The sequence below is a fragment of the Ranitomeya imitator genome, chromosome 9, assembly GCF_032444005.1.
Source record: "Ranitomeya imitator isolate aRanImi1 chromosome 9, aRanImi1.pri, whole genome shotgun sequence".
Lineage (NCBI taxonomy): Eukaryota > Metazoa > Chordata > Amphibia > Anura > Dendrobatidae > Ranitomeya > Ranitomeya imitator.
In genome coordinates, this window is record NC_091290.1 from 132,143,227 (window position 1) to 132,165,688 (window position 22,462).

Below are 22,462 nucleotides of genomic sequence, written 5' to 3' on the forward strand. Positions count from 1 at the left end.
TGACTGGGCAATATACTACGTGGCTGGGCAATATACTACGTGTCTGGGCAGTATACTACGTGACTGGGCAATATACTATGTGGCTGGGCAATATACTACGTGGCTGGGCAGTATGCTACGTGACTGGGCAGTATACTACGTGTCTGGGCAGTATACTACGTGACTGGGCAGTATACTACGTGGCTGGGCAATATACTACGTGGCTGGGCAATATACTACGTGACTGGGCAATATACTACGTGACTGGGCAATATACTACGTGACTGGGCAATATACTACGTGGCTGGGCAATATACTACGTGACTGGGCAATATACTACCCGGATATTAACTGGGAAACAGAAACCTGTGAAACCCATAAAGGCAACAGGTTTCTGCTAATAACCAAGAAAAATTATCTTTCACAATTGGTGCAGAATCCAACCAGAGGAGCAGCACTTTTAGACCTAATACTATCTAATAGACCTGACAGAATAACAAATCTGCAGGTGGTTGGGCATCTAGGAAATAGCGACCACAATATTGTACAGTTTCACCTGTCTTTCACTAGGGGGACTTGTCAGGGAGTCACAAAAACACTGAACTTTAGGAAGGCAAAGTTTGACCAGCTTAGAGATGCCCTTAATCTGGTAGACTGGGACAATATCCTCAGAAATAAGAATACAGATAATAAATGGGAAATGTTTAAGAACATCCTAAATAGGCAGTGTAAGCGGTTTATACCTTGTGGGAATAAAAGGACTAGAAATAGGAAAAACCCAATGTGGCTAAACAAAGAAGTAAGACAGGCAATTAACAGTAAAAAGAAAGCATTTGCACTACTAAAGCAGGATGGCACCATTGAAGCTCTAAAAAACTATAGGGAGAAAAATACTTTATCTAAAAAACTAATTAAAGCTGCCAAAAAGGAAACAGAGAAGCACATTGCTAAGGAGAGTAAAACTAATCCCAAACTGTTCTTCAACTATATCAATAGTAAAAGAATAAAAACTGAAAATGTAGGCCCCTTAAAAAATAGTGAGGAAAGAATGGTTGTAGATGACGAGGAAAAAGCTAACATATTAAACACCTTCTTCTCCACGGTATTCACGGTGGAAAATGAAATGCTAGGTGAAATCCCAAGAAACAATGAAAACCCTATATTAAGGGTCACCAATCTAACCCAAGAAGAGGTGCGAAATCGGCTAAATAAGATTAAAATAGATAAATCTCCGGGTCCGGATGGCATACACCCACGAGTACTAAGAGAACTAAGTAATGTAATAGATAAACCATTTTTTCTTATTTTTAGGGACTCTATAGCGACAGGGTCTGTTCCGCAGGATTGGCGCATAGCAAATGTGGTGCCAATATTCAAAAAGGGCTCTAAAAGTGAACCTGGAAATTATAGGCCAGTAAGTCTAACCTCTATTGTTGGTAAAATATTTGAAGGGTTTCTGAGGGATGTTATTCTGGATTATCTCAATGAGAATAACTGTTTAACTCCATATCAGCATGGGTTTAAGAGAAATCGCTCCTGTCAAACCAATCTAATCAGTTTTTATGAAGAGGTAAGCTATAGACTGGACCACGGTGAGTCATTGGACGTGGTATATCTCGATTTTTCCAAAGCGTTTGATACCGTGCCGCACAAGAGGTTGGTACACAAAATGAGAATGCTTGGTCTGGGGGAAAATGTGTGTAAATGGGTTAGTAACTGGCTTAGTGATAGAAAGCAGAGGGTGGTTATAAATGGTAGAGTCTCTAACTGGGTCGCTGTGACCAGTGGGGTACCGCAGGGGTCAGTATTGGGACCTGTTCTCTTCAACATATTCATTAATGATCTGGTAGAAGGTTTACACAGTAAAATATCGATATTTGCAGATGATACAAAACTATGTAAAGCAGTTAATACAAGAGAAGATAGTATTCTGCTACAGATGGATCTGGATAAGTTGGAAACTTGGGCTGAAAGGTGGCAGATGAGGTTTAACAATGATAAAAATAAGGTTATACACATGGGAAGAAGGAATCAATATCACCATTACACACTGAACGGGAAACCACTGGGTAAATCTGACAGGGAGAAGGACTTGGGGATCCTAGTTAATGATAAACTTACCTGGAGCAGCCAGTGCCAGGCAGCAGCTGCCAAGGCAAACAGGATCATGGGGTGCATTAAAAGAGGTCTGGATACACATGATGAGAGCATTATACTGCCTCTGTACAAATCCCTAGTTAGACCGCACATGGAGTACTGTGTCCAGTTTTGGGCACCGGTGCTCAGGAAGGATATAATGGAACTAGAGAGAGTACAAAGGAGGGCAACAAAATTAATAAAGGGGATGGGAGAACTACAATACCCAGATAGATTAGCGAAATTAGGATTATTTAGTCTAGAAAAAAGACGACTGAGGGGCGATCTAATAACCATGTATAAGTATATAAGGGGACAATACAAATATCTCGCTGAGGATCTGTTTATACCAAGGAAGGTGACGGGCACAAGGGGGCATTCTTTGCGTCTGGAGGAGAGAAGGTTTTTCCACCAACATAGAAGAGGATTCTTTACTGTTAGGGCAGTGAGAATCTGGAATTGCTTGCCTGAGGAGGTGGTGATGGCGAACTCAGTCGAGGGGTTCAAGAGAGGCCTGGATGTCTTCCTGGAGCAGAACAATATTGTATCATACAATTATTAGGTTCTGTAGAAGGACGTAGATCTGGGTATTTATTATGATGGAATATAGGCTGAACTGGATGGACAAATGTCTTTTTTCGGCCTTACTATGTTACTATGTTACTACGTGACTGGGCAATATACTACGTGTCTGGGCAGTATACTACGTGACTGGGCAGTATACTACGTGTCTGGGCAGTATACTACGTGGCTGGGCAATATACTACGTGTCTGGGCAGTATACTACGTGACTGAGCAATATACTACGTGTCTGGGCAGTATACTACGTGGCTGGGCAATATACTACGTGGCTGGGCAATATACTACGTGACTGGGCAATATACTACGTGACTGGGCAATATACTACGTGACTGGGCAATATACTACGTGGCTGGGCAATATACTACGTGACTGGGCAATATACTACGTGGCTGGGCAATATACTACGTGACTGGGCAATATACTACGTGGCTGGGCAATATACTACGTCGCTGGGCAATATACTACGTGACTGGGCAATATACTACGTGACTGGGCAATATACTACGTGGCTGGGCAATATACTACGTGGCTGGGCAATATAGTACGTGACTGGGCAATATACTACGTGGCTGGGCAGTATACTACGTGGCTGGGCAATATACTACGTGACTGGGCAATATAGTACGTGACTGGGCAATATACTACGTGACTGGGCAATATACTACGTGGCTGGGCAATATACTACGTGACTGGGCAATATACTATGTGGCTGGGCAATATACTACGTGACTGGGCAATATACTACGTGACTGGGCAATATACTACGTGACTGGGCAATATACTACGTGACTGGGCAATATACTACGTGGCTGGGCAATATACTACGTGACTGGGCAATATACTACGTGACTGGGCAATATAGTACGTGACTGGGCAATATCGTGGCTGGGCAATATACTACGTGGCTGGGCAATATACTACGTGACTGGGCAATATACAACGTGACTGGGCAATATACTACGTGACTGGGCAATATACTACATGACTGGGCAATATACTACGTGGCTGGGCAATATAGTACGTGACTGGGCAATATACTACGTGGCTGGGCAATATAGTACGTGACTGGGCAATATACTACGTGGCTGGGCAATATACTACGTGGCTGGGCAATATACTACGTGGCTGGGCAATATACTACGTGACTGGGCAATATAGTACGTGACTGGGCAATATACTACGTGGCTGGGCAGTATACTACGTGACTGGGCAATATACTACGTGGCTGGGCAATATACTACGTGACTGGGCGATATAGTACGTGACTGGGCAGTATACTACGTGGCTGGGCAGTATACTACGTGGCTGGGCAATATACTACGTGACTGGGCAATATAATACGTGACTGGGCAATATACTACGTGACTGGGCAATATACTACGTGGCTGGGCAATATACTACGTGGCTGGGCAATATACTACGTGGCTGGGCAATATACTACGTGGTTGGGCAATATACTACGTGGCTGGGCAATATACTACGTGACTGGGCAATATACTACGTGACTGGACAATATACTACGTGGCTGGGCAATATACTACGTGGCTGGGCAATATACTACGTGACTGGGCAATATACTACGTGGCTGGGCAATATACTACGTGTCTGGGCAGTATACTACGTGACTGGACAATATACTACGTGGCTGGGCAATATACTACGTGGCTGGGCAATATACTACGTGACTGGGCAATATAGTACGTGGCTGGGCAATATACTACGTGACTGGACAATATACTACGTGGCTGGGCAATATACTACGTGACTGGGCAATATACTACGTGACTGGGCAATATACTACGTGGCTGGGCAATATACTACGTGACTGGGCAATATACTACGTGACTGGGCAATATACTACATAGCTGGGCAATATACTACATGGCTGGGCAATATACTACGTGGCTGGGCAATATACTACGTGACTGGGCAATATACTACGTGACTGGACAATATACTACGTGGCTGGGCAATATACTACGTGGCTGGGCAATATACTACGTGACTGGGCAATATACTACGTGGCTGGGCAATATACTACGTGTCTGGGCAGTATACTACGTGACTGGACAATATACTACGTGGCTGGGCAATATACTACGTGGCTGGGCAATATACTACGTGACTGGGCAATATAGTACGTGGCTGGGCAATATACTACGTGCCTGGACAATATACTACGTGGCTGGGCAATATACTACGTGACTGGGCAATATACTACGTGACTGGGCAATATACTACGTGGCTGGGCAATATACTACGTGACTGGGCAATATACTACGTGGCTGGGCAATATACTACGTGACTGGGCAATATACTACGTGGCTGGGCAATATACTACGTGACTGGGCAATATACTACGTGACTGGGCAATATAGTACGTGACTGGGCAATATACTACGTGACTGGGCAATATACTACGTGGCTGGGCAATATACTACGTGGCTGGGCAATATACTACGTGGCTGGGCAATATACTACGTGGTTGGGCAATATACTACGTGGCTGGGCAATATACTACGTGACTGGGCAATATACTACGTGACTGGACAATATACTACGTGGCTGGGCAATATACTACGTGGCTGGGCAATATACTACGTGACTGGGCAATATACTACGTGGCTGGGCAATATACTACGTGTCTGGGCAGTATACTACGTGACTGGACAATATACTACGTGGCTGGGCAATATACTACGTGGCTGGGCAATATACTACGTGACTGGGCAATATAGTACGTGGCTGGGCAATATACTACGTGACTGGACAATATACTACGTGGCTGGGCAATATACTACGTGACTGGGCAATAAACTACGTGACTGGGCAATATACTACGTGGCTGGGCAATATACTACGTGACTGGGCAATATACTACGTGACTGGGCAATATACTACATAGCTGGGCAATATACTACGTGGCTGGGCAATATACTACGTGGCTGGGCAATATACTACGTGACTGGGCAATATACTACGTGACTGGACAATATACTACGTGGCTGGGCAATATACTACGTGACTGGGCAATATACTACGTGGCTGGGCAATATACTACGTGTCTGGGCAGTATACTACGTGACTGGACAATATACTACGTGGCTGGGCAATATACTACGTGGCTGGGCAATATACTACGTGACTGGGCAATATAGTACGTGGCTGGGCAATATACTACGTGACTGGACAATATACTACGTAACTGGGCAATATACTACGTGACTGGGCAATATACTACGTGGCTGGGCAATATACTACGTGACTGGGCAATATACTACGTGACTGGGCAATATACTACGTGACTGGGCAATATACTACGTGGCTGGGCAATATACTACGTGACTGGGCAATATACTACGTGACTGGGCAATATACTACATAGCTGGGCAATATACTACGTGGCTGGGCAATATACTACGTGGCTGGGCAATATACTACGTGACTGGGCAATATACTACGTGGCTGGGCAATATACTACGTGACTGGGCAATACACTACGTGACTGGGCAATATACTACGTGGCTGGGCAATATACTACGTGACTGGGCAATATACTACGTGACTGGGCAATATACTACGTGACTGGGCAATATACTACGTGACTGGGCAATATACTACGTGGCTGGGCAATATACTACGTGGCTGGGCAATATACTACGTGGCTGGGCAATATACTACGTGGCTGGGCAATATACTACGTGACTGGGCAATATAGTACGTGACTGGGCAATATACTACGTGACTGGGCAATATACTACGTGGCTGGGCAATATACTACGTGGCTGGGCAATATACTACGTGACTGGGCAATATACTACGTGGCTGGGCAATATACTACGTGGCTAGGCAATATACTACGTGACTGGGCAATATAGTACGTGACTGGGCAATATACTACGTGACTGGGCAATATACTACGTGGCTGGGCAATATACTACGTGACTGGGCAATATACTACGTGACTGGGCAATATACTACGTGACTGGGCAATATACTACGTGGCTGGGCAATATACTACGTGGCTGGGCAATATACTACGTGGCTGGGCAATATACTACGTGACTGGGCAATATAGTACGTGACTGGGCAATATACTACGTGACTGGGCAATATACTACGTGGCTGGGCAATATACTACGTGGCTGGGCAATATACTACGTGACTGGGCAATATACTACGTGGTTGGGCAATATACTACGTGACTGGGCAATATAGTACGTGGCTGGGCAATATACTACGTGACTGGACAATATACTACGTGACTGGACAATATACTACGTGGCTGGGCAATATACTACGTGACTGGGCAATATAGTACGTGACTGGGCAATATACTACGTGGCTGGGCAATATACTACGTGGCTGGGCAATATACTACGTGGCTGGGCAATATACTACGTGGTTGGGCAATATACTACGTGGCTGGGCAATATACTACGTGACTGGGCAATATACTACGTGACTGGACAATATACTACGTGGCTGGGCAATATACTACGTGGCTGGGCAATATACTACGTGACTGGGCAATATACTACGTGGCTGGGCAATATACTACGTGTCTGGGCAGTATACTACGTGACTGGACAATATACTACGTGGCTGGGCAATATACTACGTGGCTGGGCAATATACTACGTGACTGGGCAATATAGTACGTGGCTGGGCAATATACTACGTGACTGGACAATATACTACGTGGCTGGGCAATATACTACGTGACTGGGCAATATACTACGTGACTGGGCAATATACTACGTGGCTGGGCAATATACTACGTGACTGGGCAATATACTACGTGACTGGGCAATATACTACATAGCTGGGCAATATACTACATGGCTGGGCAATATACTACGTGGCTGGGCAATATACTACGTGACTGGGCAATATACTACGTGACTGGACAATATACTACGTGGCTGGGCAATATACTACGTGGCTGGGCAATATACTACGTGACTGGGCAATATACTACGTGGCTGGGCAATATACTACGTGTCTGGGCAGTATACTACGTGACTGGACAATATACTACGTGGCTGGGCAATATACTACGTGGCTGGGCAATATACTACGTGACTGGGCAATATAGTACGTGGCTGGGCAATATACTACGTGCCTGGACAATATACTACGTGGCTGGGCAATATACTACGTGACTGGGCAATATACTACGTGACTGGGCAATATACTACGTGGCTGGGCAATATACTACGTGACTGGGCAATATACTACGTGGCTGGGCAATATACTACGTGACTGGGCAATATACTACGTGGCTGGGCAATATACTACGTGACTGGGCAATATACTACGTGACTGGGCAATATAGTACGTGACTGGGCAATATACTACGTGACTGGGCAATATACTACGTGGCTGGGCAATATACTACGTGGCTGGGCAATATACTACGTGGCTGGGCAATATACTACGTGGTTGGGCAATATACTACGTGGCTGGGCAATATACTACGTGACTGGGCAATATACTACGTGACTGGACAATATACTACGTGGCTGGGCAATATACTACGTGGCTGGGCAATATACTACGTGACTGGGCAATATACTACGTGGCTGGGCAATATACTACGTGTCTGGGCAGTATACTACGTGACTGGACAATATACTACGTGGCTGGGCAATATACTACGTGGCTGGGCAATATACTACGTGACTGGGCAATATAGTACGTGGCTGGGCAATATACTACGTGACTGGACAATATACTACGTGGCTGGGCAATATACTACGTGACTGGGCAATAAACTACGTGACTGGGCAATATACTACGTGGCTGGGCAATATACTACGTGACTGGGCAATATACTACGTGACTGGGCAATATACTACATAGCTGGGCAATATACTACGTGGCTGGGCAATATACTACGTGGCTGGGCAATATACTACGTGACTGGGCAATATACTACGTGACTGGACAATATACTACGTGGCTGGGCAATATACTACGTGACTGGGCAATATACTACGTGGCTGGGCAATATACTACGTGTCTGGGCAGTATACTACGTGACTGGACAATATACTACGTGGCTGGGCAATATACTACGTGGCTGGGCAATATACTACGTGACTGGGCAATATAGTACGTGGCTGGGCAATATACTACGTGACTGGACAATATACTACGTAACTGGGCAATATACTACGTGACTGGGCAATATACTACGTGGCTGGGCAATATACTACGTGACTGGGCAATATACTACGTGACTGGGCAATATACTACGTGACTGGGCAATATACTACGTGGCTGGGCAATATACTACGTGACTGGGCAATATACTACGTGACTGGGCAATATACTACATAGCTGGGCAATATACTACGTGGCTGGGCAATATACTACGTGGCTGGGCAATATACTACGTGACTGGGCAATATACTACGTGGCTGGGCAATATACTACGTGACTGGGCAATACACTACGTGACTGGGCAATATACTACGTGGCTGGGCAATATACTACGTGACTGGGCAATATACTACGTGACTGGGCAATATACTACGTGACTGGGCAATATACTACGTGACTGGGCAATATACTACGTGGCTGGGCAATATACTACGTGGCTGGGCAATATACTACGTGGCTGGGCAATATACTACGTGGCTGGGCAATATACTACGTGACTGGGCAATATAGTACGTGACTGGGCAATATACTACGTGACTGGGCAATATACTACGTGGCTGGGCAATATACTACGTGGCTGGGCAATATACTACGTGACTGGGCAATATACTACGTGGCTGGGCAATATACTACGTGGCTAGGCAATATACTACGTGACTGGGCAATATAGTACGTGACTGGGCAATATACTACGTGACTGGGCAATATACTACGTGGCTGGGCAATATACTACGTGACTGGGCAATATACTACGTGACTGGGCAATATACTACGTGACTGGGCAATATACTACGTGGCTGGGCAATATACTACGTGGCTGGGCAATATACTACGTGGCTGGGCAATATACTACGTGACTGGGCAATATAGTACGTGACTGGGCAATATACTACGTGGCTGGGCAATATACTACGTGGCTGGGCAATATACTACGTGACTGGGCAATATACTACGTCACTAGGCAATATACTACGTGGCTGGGCAATATACTACGTGGCTGGGCAATATACTACGTGACTGGGCAATATACTACGTGGCTGGGCAATATACTACGTGGCTGGGCAATATACTACGTGGCTGGGCAATATACTACGTGACTGGGCAATATAGTACGTGACTGGGCAATATACTACGTGGCTGGGCAATATACTACGTGACTGGGCAATATTCTACGTGACTGGGCAATATACTACGTCACTAGGCAATATACTACGTGGCTGGGCAATATACTACGTGACTGGGCAATATACTACGTGACTGGGCAATATACTACGTGGCTGGGCAATATACTACGTGGCTGGGCAATATACTACGTGACTGGGCAATATAGTACGTGACTGGGCAATATACTACGTGACTGGACAATATACTACGTGACTGGGCAATATACTACGTGGCTGGGCAATATACTACGTGGACATGCATATTCTAGAATACCGGATGCGTTAGAATCGGGCCACCATCTAGTATAACATAAGCTGGGACCTGTTGTACCATATAACATAAACTGGAACTTGTAGTACCACATATACAGATGCTGGGATCTGTAGTACCATCTACGTAGTGTTTACGCCCAATACTTGCCAGTTTTACCTCACAAAACCCAGTAATTATGAGGACTAACCTTCCTGCCTCTTTATAACGTTACTACTATAGAGCGCTGTGCACAGTGCACACTGTACACCGCCGCCATTACTATCGGTTACCTCAACTACAGCACGTATTCGTAACGTATTGGGAGTGGGACATACCAAGTATGTTTGTAGAACCCCCCCCCCTTCCCTTTGGACTATTCCGGTCACATGATCTAATTTTCCCGCGAAATCCGACTTCCACGCTGCGTTCTATTCAGGACCGTGGACCAATCGCAGAGCTCGCAGTCGGTGACGTCACGCCCCGGGGCTCTCTGCACTCAGCGCTGAGGCTGTAGTGTTTCGCGGGTGTTCGCTGTGTGAGGGGGCGACATGGAGCAGATGAGAGTTACCGATTACTTCGGGCAGCGGAAGCGGCCAGCAGCACGAGGGAACCCGGGGACTAAACGGAGGAAGGTGCAGGAGGCGGTGAAGTTAGAAGACTTGCTGCGGCCGCCCAGCACTCCGGAGCAGCCCGAGCCGCCTGTTCCCTTCTCCCTCCTTCCCAGCAGCAAGAAGCGGGGCCGGCAGCACTCAGACCCGGAGGTGACGGGCAAGAGGTCCGCGCGGAAGAAGCTGAAGCTCCCCGAAGAGGAGCCCCAGGTACGCCGCCATGTTTAATGTGGGCACCGGTGCAGCCAATCAGATTCCAGCTTTCATTTTGTCACATGAAAGCTGCATTCTGATTGGCTGTTCTCTGCACTTCCTGTTTTTTTTTTTTTTGCAGCACAAGGCCTGAGTGTACTTCCTGTGAGGGCACCAGGTGGTCACATAGGGGCAGACCCCTCCCCGTGCCCCATAGAAAACTAAGGGACCTCTGCCTAGGATTAAAATTGGGTGCAGAGGAAAAATAAAGTTATTTGTCTCAAAAAATAAATAGCCATATGATGTCTAGGGGTCTAATCATAATGGAGGGTCTGCAATTTTTGGGTCCCAGTTACAGCCTCTAGAAGTGTACAGAGCAGTGTTAGAGGTGGCAGCGCTCACTGAGTGCCCTGCAGACATCTGATCTGTGGGGTGAGGGGGTCTCTGTGGGTCGGACCCCTGCTTATCTAGTAATGATTGCCCACCCTATGTATCTGCCATCCATATTAAAATCCTAGTAAGTTCTGGACGCACAGCATGAGCAGTTAGTCGCCATATTTAAAGGTGTAGTGTTAAGTTTGGAAGCCATACCTGGGAGTCTAATTGACCCTGACAATCGGGTGTTATTATACTACTGTATGGAGCCCATGATCGACCTCCTCTCCATTAACACGGGACTCTTCAGAGCCTCAGTCCTCAGGATTGGTGGGGGGTCTCATTGGTCGTACCCCCAATGATCAGGAAGTTATCTCCCATCATATAGAAAGGATATAACTTACAAACATGAGTATATCCCAGGTCCGGATACATTGATGACTTTTCCATAGGTCATTAATATCAGATTGGTCGGGGGTGGCAACATTTGGCTGCCCCACTGATCATCTGCTGCAAGCACTGTAGGGGCCACTGCTAAATACTGCGGAACAGCTCCTATCCTATAGATGGATATTAGTACTGTATATCCTGTCTTAAAAATCCCTTTAAATAAAAGGAGAATCTAATCGATTTTTTTTTTTCTTCTCTCCCTTCACCCCCAGTGTTTGAGTCCTTGCTCCAAAACAGAAGTCCAACATGAGACACCTTCATCTTTGGGGAAGAAAATAAAGGACTTTGTCAATGTGTCTCTGTCTCCCCAAAGTGGCACACTGCAGATCGGTCTGGCAGTGCCAGAGGCGAAGGTAAGTGGCAGGAATGGGACATAGACCAAATCTATACAGCGAGAAAGGGGTTAAGCAGACTTGACAAATGAGTATCGGCACAACCCCTTTGAAGCTTTTGGTGACTTGCGCTTCTTTTTGCAATAAATGTATTTTTTGGCAGAGTTCTGTAATGGATTTGCGTTGTCACTGCTGCAACATGTGAACATGTCCAAAATAAAAATAGTTTATCACATTACTATATAGATTGGTCTTCCTAAAACAGTAAGTGCATGGACTTCAACATCCGGCCCTCTCAGAGCACGTTGAAACTCCTACAAAGTGCTGTATCTGTGTAGTGGCTGTTTTGGGGTAATGCAGCTCGGCTCCTTATCACTTCAATGGGACCTGAGCTACAGTATTAAAGAACAGTCACTACACCGTGTGCAGGGCTGTGCTGTCCTGGCTCCATACACTCTGTACACCCAGCTGCCTGATTAGTGGGGAGTGTCATGGGTCATAATTAAGCCCCTGATGACCCCTTTAATGTGTTCTCTTGCTTTATTGATGCACCTTTCATGCTATTTCTTGCATCCAGGTTTCATCCAAGGAGAATCTGGATCTAAAATCTCGATTGCAGAAGATACAGGAGCTCGGTCAAAGACTAAAAGTTCCTGCTGCTCCACTCGAGAGCAAAGTTACAATCACAGACTTAAAGACAAGACTCAAACAAGCACAAGCCCTCGAGTCCAAGATCAGGGAGAGGAAAGCCGAGAAGCAGATAGTCGAGCATCAACAGGAGCCAAACAGGGAAAGGTGAGACGTTCCAGGAAGATTTGTGGATTCTGTGACTTGTAGTGTTGGATCTTTCTCAATAACAGCCTCCTATAGTAGGGTCTTTCCAGGCAGGTCACCATTCCTCCTGTCTTGCAGTGAGAAGGCTCCGGCCTATGAGCGATTCCACACCCTCGCCCAGGATGTTCCGCCTGGACTGTCGCTACCTTTCAGGTACAAAGTGTTGGCAGAAATGTTCCGCAGCATGGACACCATTGTCGGGATGCTCTGCAACCGATCTGAGACCGTCACCTTCTCCAAAGTGAAGCAGGGAGTCCAGGACATGATGCGCAAGTGAGTATTATATTTCTATTCACACATTAGAACCATAAACTATAGACCTGTCATATTTAAAAATAAAAAAATACCATTTTTTTTTCTGTATCTTGCAGACAGTTTGAGGAACGTAACGTTGGACAGATTAAAACCGTTTACCCGACGGCCTACAAGTTTAGACAGGAGAAGAATATTCCCACCTTCAAGAATGGCGAGAAGAAGTCGGATTATCATCTCACTGTGGAGCCGATTGTTCCGGAAGGTGAATTGTTAATTTTATAATGTGGATGTCTGACTTCTGACATTACTTGACGATTTCTTAAAGTGAGTCTGTTACCCCCCAAAATGAAAAATTCAGCTACTTAAACATTTATATAGGGGACTTAGCCCCAGTAATATACATTTTAGTGTTGTATTTGCTGAAACATTTACTTTTTTATCTATATGCCAATGTTGGAGCTTCAGTTCACCATTACATCTTCCGTTACCTTATCTTGATTGACAGCGCTCACTTTCTCACAGCAAGATGCCTTTACTCAAATCTCTGGTCCTGCACGTGCACCCTAACATTGTAGGTGCCCCGTAGTGTGGAATCTGAGCGGAGGTCGCCCCCGGAGCTCTGGTTCATGTCTGCAGCATCAGGAGTAGAAATTGGCATCCATAGACTGGCACTAAAGTGCATTTTGGGGGGTGACAAACTCTCTTTAAAATGTGGACTTTTCGTTCTTGCCTGTTCTGACACTTCTTAATATCTTGATCTTGTAGAGGATAAATTGGACGGTCGCCTTCAGCTCACTGCGAGTCGCCTCCTGGAGCGCAGGAAGTTCTTCCATAGAAGCCTTACTGATATCGTGAAGCAGCACCACAGAGTAAGTGCTGGGTGCTGTGCACATGCCTGCGCCATATTACTACACTTCCAGAATCTAATCTTCTCCTGTCCCATCCTATAGTCTTTCTTGGAGACATTGAATCCCCCCATGGTGGTGCCTGACTATCAGCTGACCCGCTGGCACCCCCGATTTAACGTTGATGAAGTCCCAGATGTCGTGGCAGCTGAACTTCCACAACCGCCCCAAGTGCAAAAGCTAAGCACCGCACAGGAGGTGCTGACTAAAGCTAGAGGATTGATGACCCCGAAGGTGAGTCTTGAGCTAATTTATTTCCTTTGTTCTGTGCATATTTCTTTATTGTATTTAATTATGTGCACAACTTTTACCTCTTATCTGCAGATGGAAAAGGCCCTGGCAGATTTAGCTTTAAGAAATGCAGAGACCAATGCTGAAGACACAAAGCCTGCACCTTCAGCAGAGCCTAAACCTGCTGCTGCTGCACCCAGTGCCCTGAAAGGAGTGTCCCAGTCCTTACTGGAAAGGGTAGGTATAGTTTAGAGAATGCATTTTCCTAACAATGGTCCAGCGGTCACGTTGGCAGTTGGAGAGAAGTCCTGTATAATAGCTTCCTACCTGCTGGAATCTCTGGTGCCTCTTCTAATTTATTTACCACCGGTGTAATGCACACACATCATATCGGGCCTACTCGTCGGATAACAGCAGATGGGTGGGAACTCGGGACTCTCCTGACGACCGCTGGACCAGGGTTTTGCTCAGCATAGTCTTGAAGAATTCTATCCTAGGAGTGTCCAGTCTGTAATGCTCTCTGCTTTTTAGATACGTGCTAAAGAGGCGCAGAAGCTTCAAGCCATTATGACCCGTAAACCCCAGCAAGAAGAACGTCTCCTTATGATGTCCAGGCTCCCGGAGCTTGCCCGCATCCTGCGTAATGTGTTTGTGGCAGAGAAGAAGCCAGCCCTGACTGCAGAAGTTGTGTGCGACCGTATAATCTCCAGTTACCGATCTTCAATGTCAGCAGGTATGGAAAAGATTCATCAATGGTGTTCGGCTTAGGCTATAAAATCAGTGGGGGGGGGGGGGGGGGGGATACACCTTACTGATGCCAGAACATTAACATCCAAAGGGTGGAAACCCCTTTCCATCTGACAAAGGTGCAGAATACAGCATCGTGCACCTTATATCAGATGGTTCTGGGATATGTCATGGTTTTTGTTCACTAATGGCAATCTGAGATCTTGCATATGGCATTGATGATTTGGTCTGATGTCACCCTTGTTTTTTTTTTTTTTTGCCCCCGTAGGAGAAATGGAGAAACATCTGTCGTTACTGGTGGAGCTGCTCCCAGGCTGGCTCACCATTCATCCCATCAGGAAGGATACTTACTACAAACTCAACAAGACAACGGACTTGAATCTGATTTTGGAAAGACTGGACAAAAAAATGAAGGAAGAGTCGTCTCACTAATTGTCAAACCTTTGTTTTTAGATGGCTTTTGATTTTCTCACTTTGGGACCTGGTTTTTACTTTTTTCAGGGGTGCAATCGTTTATCTCTGTGTTCATCTGGGAGCTGCCCTTGTATAATTCCATGGGACGGAGTTATTACAATGTTTGAGGCCCTGTTCACATCCCCTTTTTTTTTTTTTTTTTTTGCATCTGGATCTGCGTCATGTTTTTACATCACAATGGATTAGTAAATCTGACTACCACGATGGAGCCTTTCAGCAACCTGCAAAGAATGGTGCAGAATGTAATTCAGAGGTGTGAACCAGGCCTGACTTTAATGCAACTTATTTTTTTTTAATAGAGGTTTTTAATTTCTCTTTTAGCTCCACGCTGTCCTATGTGAACCTGACTCTTCATCCGTTTTAGATTAACACTGCAAATTTCTGTATTTCCCAATTTGGATTAAAAGAACTTGTGTTACTCTTTGACTGTTTGATATGCATAGTCTTGAATGCAGAAATTGTTTTATAGAGCAGGGGTGGGGGCCTCTTGAGGGCCGTAAGTGGTTGTCACTTGTTCTGGTCCTCAAGCAGCTTCCTGATAAGTTGTAGTCCTTGACCTGCCGTCCTTTTAACTCTCCCATAGAGTATGTGCACGCAGTATTTTCTACTGAACAGCGCTTTTAACAATCAACTGGGTATCATGCTGGCCAGTACTAAAGGTTATTTCTCTGCAGAGGTGATGGGCTATCTGGCGCAATGTATAGGAGGCGGCTCTCCGGCACGGGATAGGTGGCGGTCTCTGCCGCTCTCCAGCACAATGGTAGTGTGGCTCTCTGGCGTTGCCTGTAGAGTTTAGACCCCCTTTAGGGGATATAAAGTTTGGGAGTGCTTTGCCGGAATGTTATACAGATAATAATGGCTCCTGGCAGAAATTGCCATTTGTCACACTTGCGCGTGGTGCGAGAAACTCTCATCAATACTCGGGACCTGAGTGTGCGGCTGCATATATTTCTATGCAGTGCACGGGGAATTGAAGCGTGATTTTCTCCCATTAAACAAGCAAGAGTGTCCCTGATGTAATCAGTATAACGGCACCGACCTGATACTGTAGGTTACTGTATCCACTCCTGCTGACAACCTTTAAAGAAAATGTCATCCCAAATGTATATGACATCTTAGCACTTCCACACGGACCAGTAGACCTTATAATACATTCACATTTCTGTTCTGTACAGAAGACTTCTCGGCAGTCTTGCTATCATTAGATAGTAATTTTAATGAAGGCTAACACAGCAGATATCACAGGATCCACAACAGGTTATATCAAGGCTCACCTCCTACAAAAAGACTGGTAACACAGGATCCACAATAGGTGATGTCACAGCTCCCCCTACTCCTGTATAATAACTGATAACACCTCTATATACAGTAGATAACACAGGATCCACCATTCACAATAGGTGATATCACAGCTCACCTCCTCCTCCTGTACAATGACTGATAACACCTCTATATACAGTAGATAACACAGGATTCAGCATGTTCCTACCATTAGTCTCATGAGGCTGAACAGTATGCATGGATCTGCTGTCCGTCCATGGTTGCAGGTACAGATTGCAAAACAAAATGTGAGAATCAGGCCGAACTGAGATCATAAAGTCAGACAGTTCTGATAGAAGTCAATGAATCTGAGCCGTTGCAGCCTATGTGCACTTGGCTGCTGGAAAGTGATCTGTACAGAACAGGACATATGAGCCTAATATCAGACTTAGAGGCCGGTGGATGAATTGCAAGAATTTTGAACATTGATAAGTTATTTTTATATATATTTATCCTATTACAATCATATTGAATTTAATAAGCTGTGAAGAATAATAAAGTCTGAACCCTGGCAACTCAAATTATATAATTGTCATGGCAAAAAAAGTAAAATCGCGCTACTAAAGTTTATGATTTGCGCTTCAGTTTGTGTCCCCTTGAGGTAGGACACTACGACAATGTGGCCCCCAGGTAACACCGCCTGCTCCACAACCTTACCAGAGATAATTCCTGGGTTCCTTTTTTAGGCGGTGGGATTTTTTACTCCTTAGTGTGCACAGGTGCTTATTATTTTAAGTCCTGGTTCCCTGTAGACCAAACATTAGTGATCCTGTGCGATCAGTCGTACTGCAGCAGTGCGTGGACCGGGTGAGGCCGGAGTTTCTCTGCCCCCTTCAGATCCATCAGCTCGATGAGGACCAGACAGATCAGGATGTCGGCATTTCTTTTCGTCAGTAGTTCGCAGGCTGCAGCCATCGTCCCTGCAAATAAGACATAGGGTTACTGCGGTCAGGGTGTTTGGGGAATCATAAAGGCAACTCTTCCTTTTCATGAGTTCAGCCTGATGTAACCAATGTCATCATTGCTCCAGGCCAGCTAATCAAAAGAAGAGCCGCGGATTCCAGTAGGTCGGAGGCTCCCGCTGATTACCAATCAAGTAGAATCCAAAAAGTTGGGTGCAACTACTAGCAAAAAAGAATAGAAAAAAAAAAAGTATCCCTGCGAGTCAGCGGAAGGGAGAGTCTCTTATGTGCACCATCTTGGGTATTTTGCTGGAACTGCTCTATGTGTTATTTGCCTGTTTTGTGCTTCAATAAAGCATTGCTACCCTGTGTTACCCTCACCCTGTGTTGTCTGAGTAGCGTTACGCCCACATTAAAGGGAGCGAGGGTGTTCAGCAGCACGATCCCTGGTCCATGGGGTTTCTGCTAGCGGACTGGGGAAATGAGCTGCATGAGTAGCATTCAGCATTAGTGGTGACTAATTTTTTGGGAAACTTGAGAGCAGATAACTAATAAGAGTTGGTGGAAAATCTCAAAACATATAAAGATCTTGGCTGTAATTCCTTACATTCACTTTTAGACTTTTTTTTCCCATTAAACTGCTGTCCAGTGAGCGACAAGCACGGTGAGAGATTTCACTAAGATATAAAGGAAAGTGGAATCCATCAATGCTTGCAGATTACTTACTGTTGGACAATTGTAAGAAACGATTCAATGCAGGAGCACAAGAGACAAGCAAAAGAGTCACAATTGTCCAACAGTATCATTCACTAAGAGATGATTCAATGTACAAGAGACAAGCAAAAAAAGGTGTCACTGAGTGAGGAGCACATTTTGTAGTGCAATTTATGTAACTTCATAATTCGCAGTAGTGTTTACATAGGTTTTAGTCATCTGAACTTTTGCTAATTTTCCTCTAAATATCAAAAAATCCGCATAGCAAAATATTCTGATTCTGTATATTCACAAATAATGTTTCAAAATACTGAAACTTTTATGCATTAATTATATGCAGCAGTAATAGGAAAACTGATATAGAAACAAGAGCAAACTGAAAATGTTCATTGTCAGTCTTTAAGTCCGAAGGTCAAAATCACTGAGAAGTGACTGATTTCATAACGGACCCCGACCTCCACTAAATTGTCCATTTTTTAACTTCTCTTCTGGACATTCGTGGTGGGTGCCAAGTCTTCCAGTGGTCATATGACATTACAATGCCACTTGACCACTGCAGCCAATCAGAGCTGATCGGCTGCAGCCTTTACTGTTCCTTTCTGACGGAATACTGAAAGGCTGCAGCAGTTGTGTGTCTTGAGAATCACACAGCACTGATCTTGGGAGCGAGTACTTTAAAAAAAAAGTTTTAATTATGTAATTTAGCTGTTATGAAAACGTAGTAGTGAGCAACCCCTTTAATGGCAGTTGGCTGCAATACCGGACACAGACAGGTATGGCGCCGTTTTTGGAAGAATTTCATAAAAATTAGGCATTGGGATATACACAAGATACGATATTTACCTCCTGTGGCCAATAAATCATCGATTATCACAACCTTCTGTCCAGGGTCCACCGCATCAGTCTGGATTGCTATCTCAGCCTAAAGAAGCCACAAAATACAGATATATTAACACACCATTAGCCACCAGGATATGAAATAATTGTATATATTAATTTTTAGTTTTGCTGTGGGCCTTTAAAGGGGTTGCCCACTATTCCGAGAACCCCTTCTGAATCCGTTTCTCACTTGTAAAATAATAACCCCTATACTCGCCTCACGTGCCAGAACTATTCCAGCGGTGTCGACACTGGCTCTCCCCGGGGCTCCTTTTTCTCTCTCAAGGCTCCCATCCCTCTCTCGGGCTTCCTTTCCTCTCTCAAGGCTCCCTTCCACCTCCCAGGGATGCTTTCGCTCTTCCTTCTTTCGGGGCTCCCTTCGCGCTCCCGTCCCCTCCCAGAGCTCCTTTCACTTTCCCTTCCCTCTCTCAAGGTTCCCTTCCACATCCCGTGGCACCCTTTGCTCTCCCTTACCCTCCCAAGGCTCCCTTACACCTTTTGGGGCTCCTTTCGCTCTCCCCTCCCTCTCCCAGGGCTCCTTTTGCTCTCCCTTCCTTCTCCCGGGGCTCCCTTCCCCCTCCCAGGGCTCCTTTTGCTTTCACTTCCTTCTCCCGGGGCTCCCGTCGCTCTCCCAGGGCTCCCTTCCACCTCTTGGGGCACCTTTCACTCTCCCTTCCTGGGCTCATTCCCTCTCCCAGGGCTTCCTTCCCCTCCCAGGGCTCCCTTCCACTTCCCGGGACTCCTTTTGCTCTCCCTTCCTTCTCCCGTGGCTCCCTTCCCCCTCCCGGGGCTCCTTTTGCTCTCCCTTCCTTCTCCCAGGGCTCCCTTCCACTTCCCGGGACTCCTTTTGCTCTCCCTTCCTCCTCCTGGGGCTCCCTTCCACCTCCCGGGGCTCCTTTTGCTCTCCCTTACTCCTCCCGGGGCTCCCGTCCCTCTCCCAGGGCTCCCTTCCACCTCCCGGGGCTCCTTTTGCTCTCCCTTACTCCTCCCGGGGCTCCCGTCGCTCTCCCAGGGCTCCCTTCCACCTCTTGGGGCACCTTTCACTCTCCCTTCCTATGGACATAATTAACATTAGTATTTGAGGGCAGCAGCAGCTTTTCCTTCCTCCAGACATCTTGCTTTTCAGGAGAGGAGACTGAGGCAGCGCTGATCGGCACTGGCTGTCCCTGCGCCAATACAACTTGATCAGCGCTGGCACTGGAGGAGAGTAAAGCTTTTTATACTACTGGGGGGAACAAAGGGATTCAGAAGGGGTGGTCCGAGTAGTGACTTTATGCCCCCCAGGCCGGCCGTATTCACCACGCACGCACCTTTCCGTACTCCAGAGAATAGGACACGGACTCTGTCGGACCCGGTAACTTCCCCTTTTTCCGAATCAACACAAACCCAATTCCAAATCTTTGTGCCAGCGCCGGACCGAAGAGAAACCCGCGGGCGTCCAGACCTGGAAGAGGGGCCGCCTGATAATAGTTATGTCCTTTACACACAAGAAGAAGCTGCCGGACCCCGTCCGCAGTGCTGGAGTCTGAGCTGGACTGCAGAAATTCGTCTACAGCCTGGAAGACCCCTTTAACCTCCGGATAAGGTGACGGCAGAAAGACGTCATAGAGCCCCTCCTACCATCCCCCACCCGCCCCGTGCTCCCTTACCAGCGATCAGGTCAATCTTTGGAAAGTTTTCTCGGAGGTAGCTCTCAAACAGGTCGATGGCGGCAGAGAACGCGGCGGGATCTTTAAGAACTGGAGTGATGTCCCTGGAAAGTGAGAATCGGAACAAACACTCATAGCAATTGGACCCTCTCTTAAAGGCAATGTTTGGGGGTGCGGGGCGAGTGGTTAAAGGTGTCATCAGGAATATCAAGAAAGTAACCCGTGAGCAAAAAGTGGTAACTACTGCTATTTTGGTGGTTGTCACAGTGATATCACATACTCTGATCACATGACTGCTGCAGCCAATCACAGAACAATGTGTTCAGGCACTGGACATGACATCATCAGCACAGGAGCCAGCGATTGGCTGCAGCAGTCAGGTGACTGATGGATGTGACATCATCACTGCAGGACCAGCAATGACTCCTAGATCAGTAACAGCCAACAGTGAAAGAAAAATAAATCCCAATTATCTGCATACTAAAATATAATGTATGCGTATTATGCAAATTAACTGATAATTAGGATCACAATGACAGCAGCGGATCCTTGACATGACTAATGGCCGGACTTTGCACAGGAGACTTCTCAGGGGCGCAGATATCGAGGAGAAGATACAGGAGACACCGACCTGAAGCAGATCCCGGGGGAGGGGAAGTCCGGGAACTCCCGCACCGATCGCCGCAGCACCGCCCGCTGATCCTCCGCGCTCATTCTTACCAGAGAACACGTGACCGCCCCTGACGTCATCGCTGCGCGCCCGGCAGCACCACGTGTGACCGCGGAAGCCGCCATCTTGGCACACCCGCGACACCCTGGGAACGAAGACGCCGCGCAGAGCAGACCCTTGTTGGTGTGGAGACCCCCAGAGTGTAGGATGCGGTCCGCTCATCACCAGCACCACAGTACATGCTATATGGAGATGGAGGAGTGTATGTTAGGAAGAGTAAATGACACTCACACAGTGTCATCTATAATAATAATAATACTCCGCATCAGTGTCATCTATAATAATAATATTCCGCATCAGTGTCATCTGTAATAATAATAATAATACTCCACATCAGTGTCATCTATAATAATAATAATACTCCACATCAGTGTCATCTATAATAATAATAATACTCCACATCAGTGTCATCTATAATAATAATATTCCACATCAGTGTCATCTATAATAATACTCCACATCAGTGTCATCTATAATAATAATAATACTCCGCATCAGTGTCATCTATAATAATAATAATACTCCGCATCAGTGTCATCTGTAATAATAATAATAATACTCCACATCAGTGACCTCTATAATAA

General features: G+C 46.0%; 2 protein-coding genes across 2 annotated transcripts; one reads left to right on the plus strand and one right to left on the minus strand.

The window, feature by feature from the left end:
* The first annotated feature begins 10,757 nt into the window (after positions 1 to 10,757).
* CDT1 (chromatin licensing and DNA replication factor 1) lies at positions 10,758 to 16,102 on the plus strand. Its single transcript, XM_069738933.1, has 10 exons — positions 10,758 to 11,099; positions 12,119 to 12,259; positions 12,816 to 13,033; positions 13,151 to 13,345; positions 13,444 to 13,589; positions 14,093 to 14,196; positions 14,278 to 14,466; positions 14,557 to 14,700; positions 14,995 to 15,196; positions 15,479 to 16,102. The coding sequence occupies exons 1-10, from the start codon at positions 10,830 to 10,832 to the stop codon at positions 15,640 to 15,642; spliced, it is 1,773 nt and encodes a 590-aa protein (XP_069595034.1). The 5' UTR covers positions 10,758 to 10,829; the 3' UTR covers positions 15,643 to 16,102.
* A 1,318-nt stretch (positions 16,103 to 17,420) lies between these two features.
* On the minus strand, positions 17,421 to 22,049 carry APRT (adenine phosphoribosyltransferase). The gene is made up of 5 exons (XM_069738936.1): positions 21,780 to 22,049; positions 21,149 to 21,252; positions 20,810 to 20,943; positions 19,464 to 19,542; positions 17,421 to 17,924 (listed from the first exon to the last, which is right to left on the minus strand). Exons 1-5 carry the CDS (start codon positions 21,941 to 21,943, stop codon positions 17,782 to 17,784), a joined length of 624 nt encoding a protein of 207 aa, XP_069595037.1. The 5' UTR covers positions 21,944 to 22,049; the 3' UTR covers positions 17,421 to 17,781.
* Positions 22,050 to 22,462: the final 413 nt, after the last annotated feature.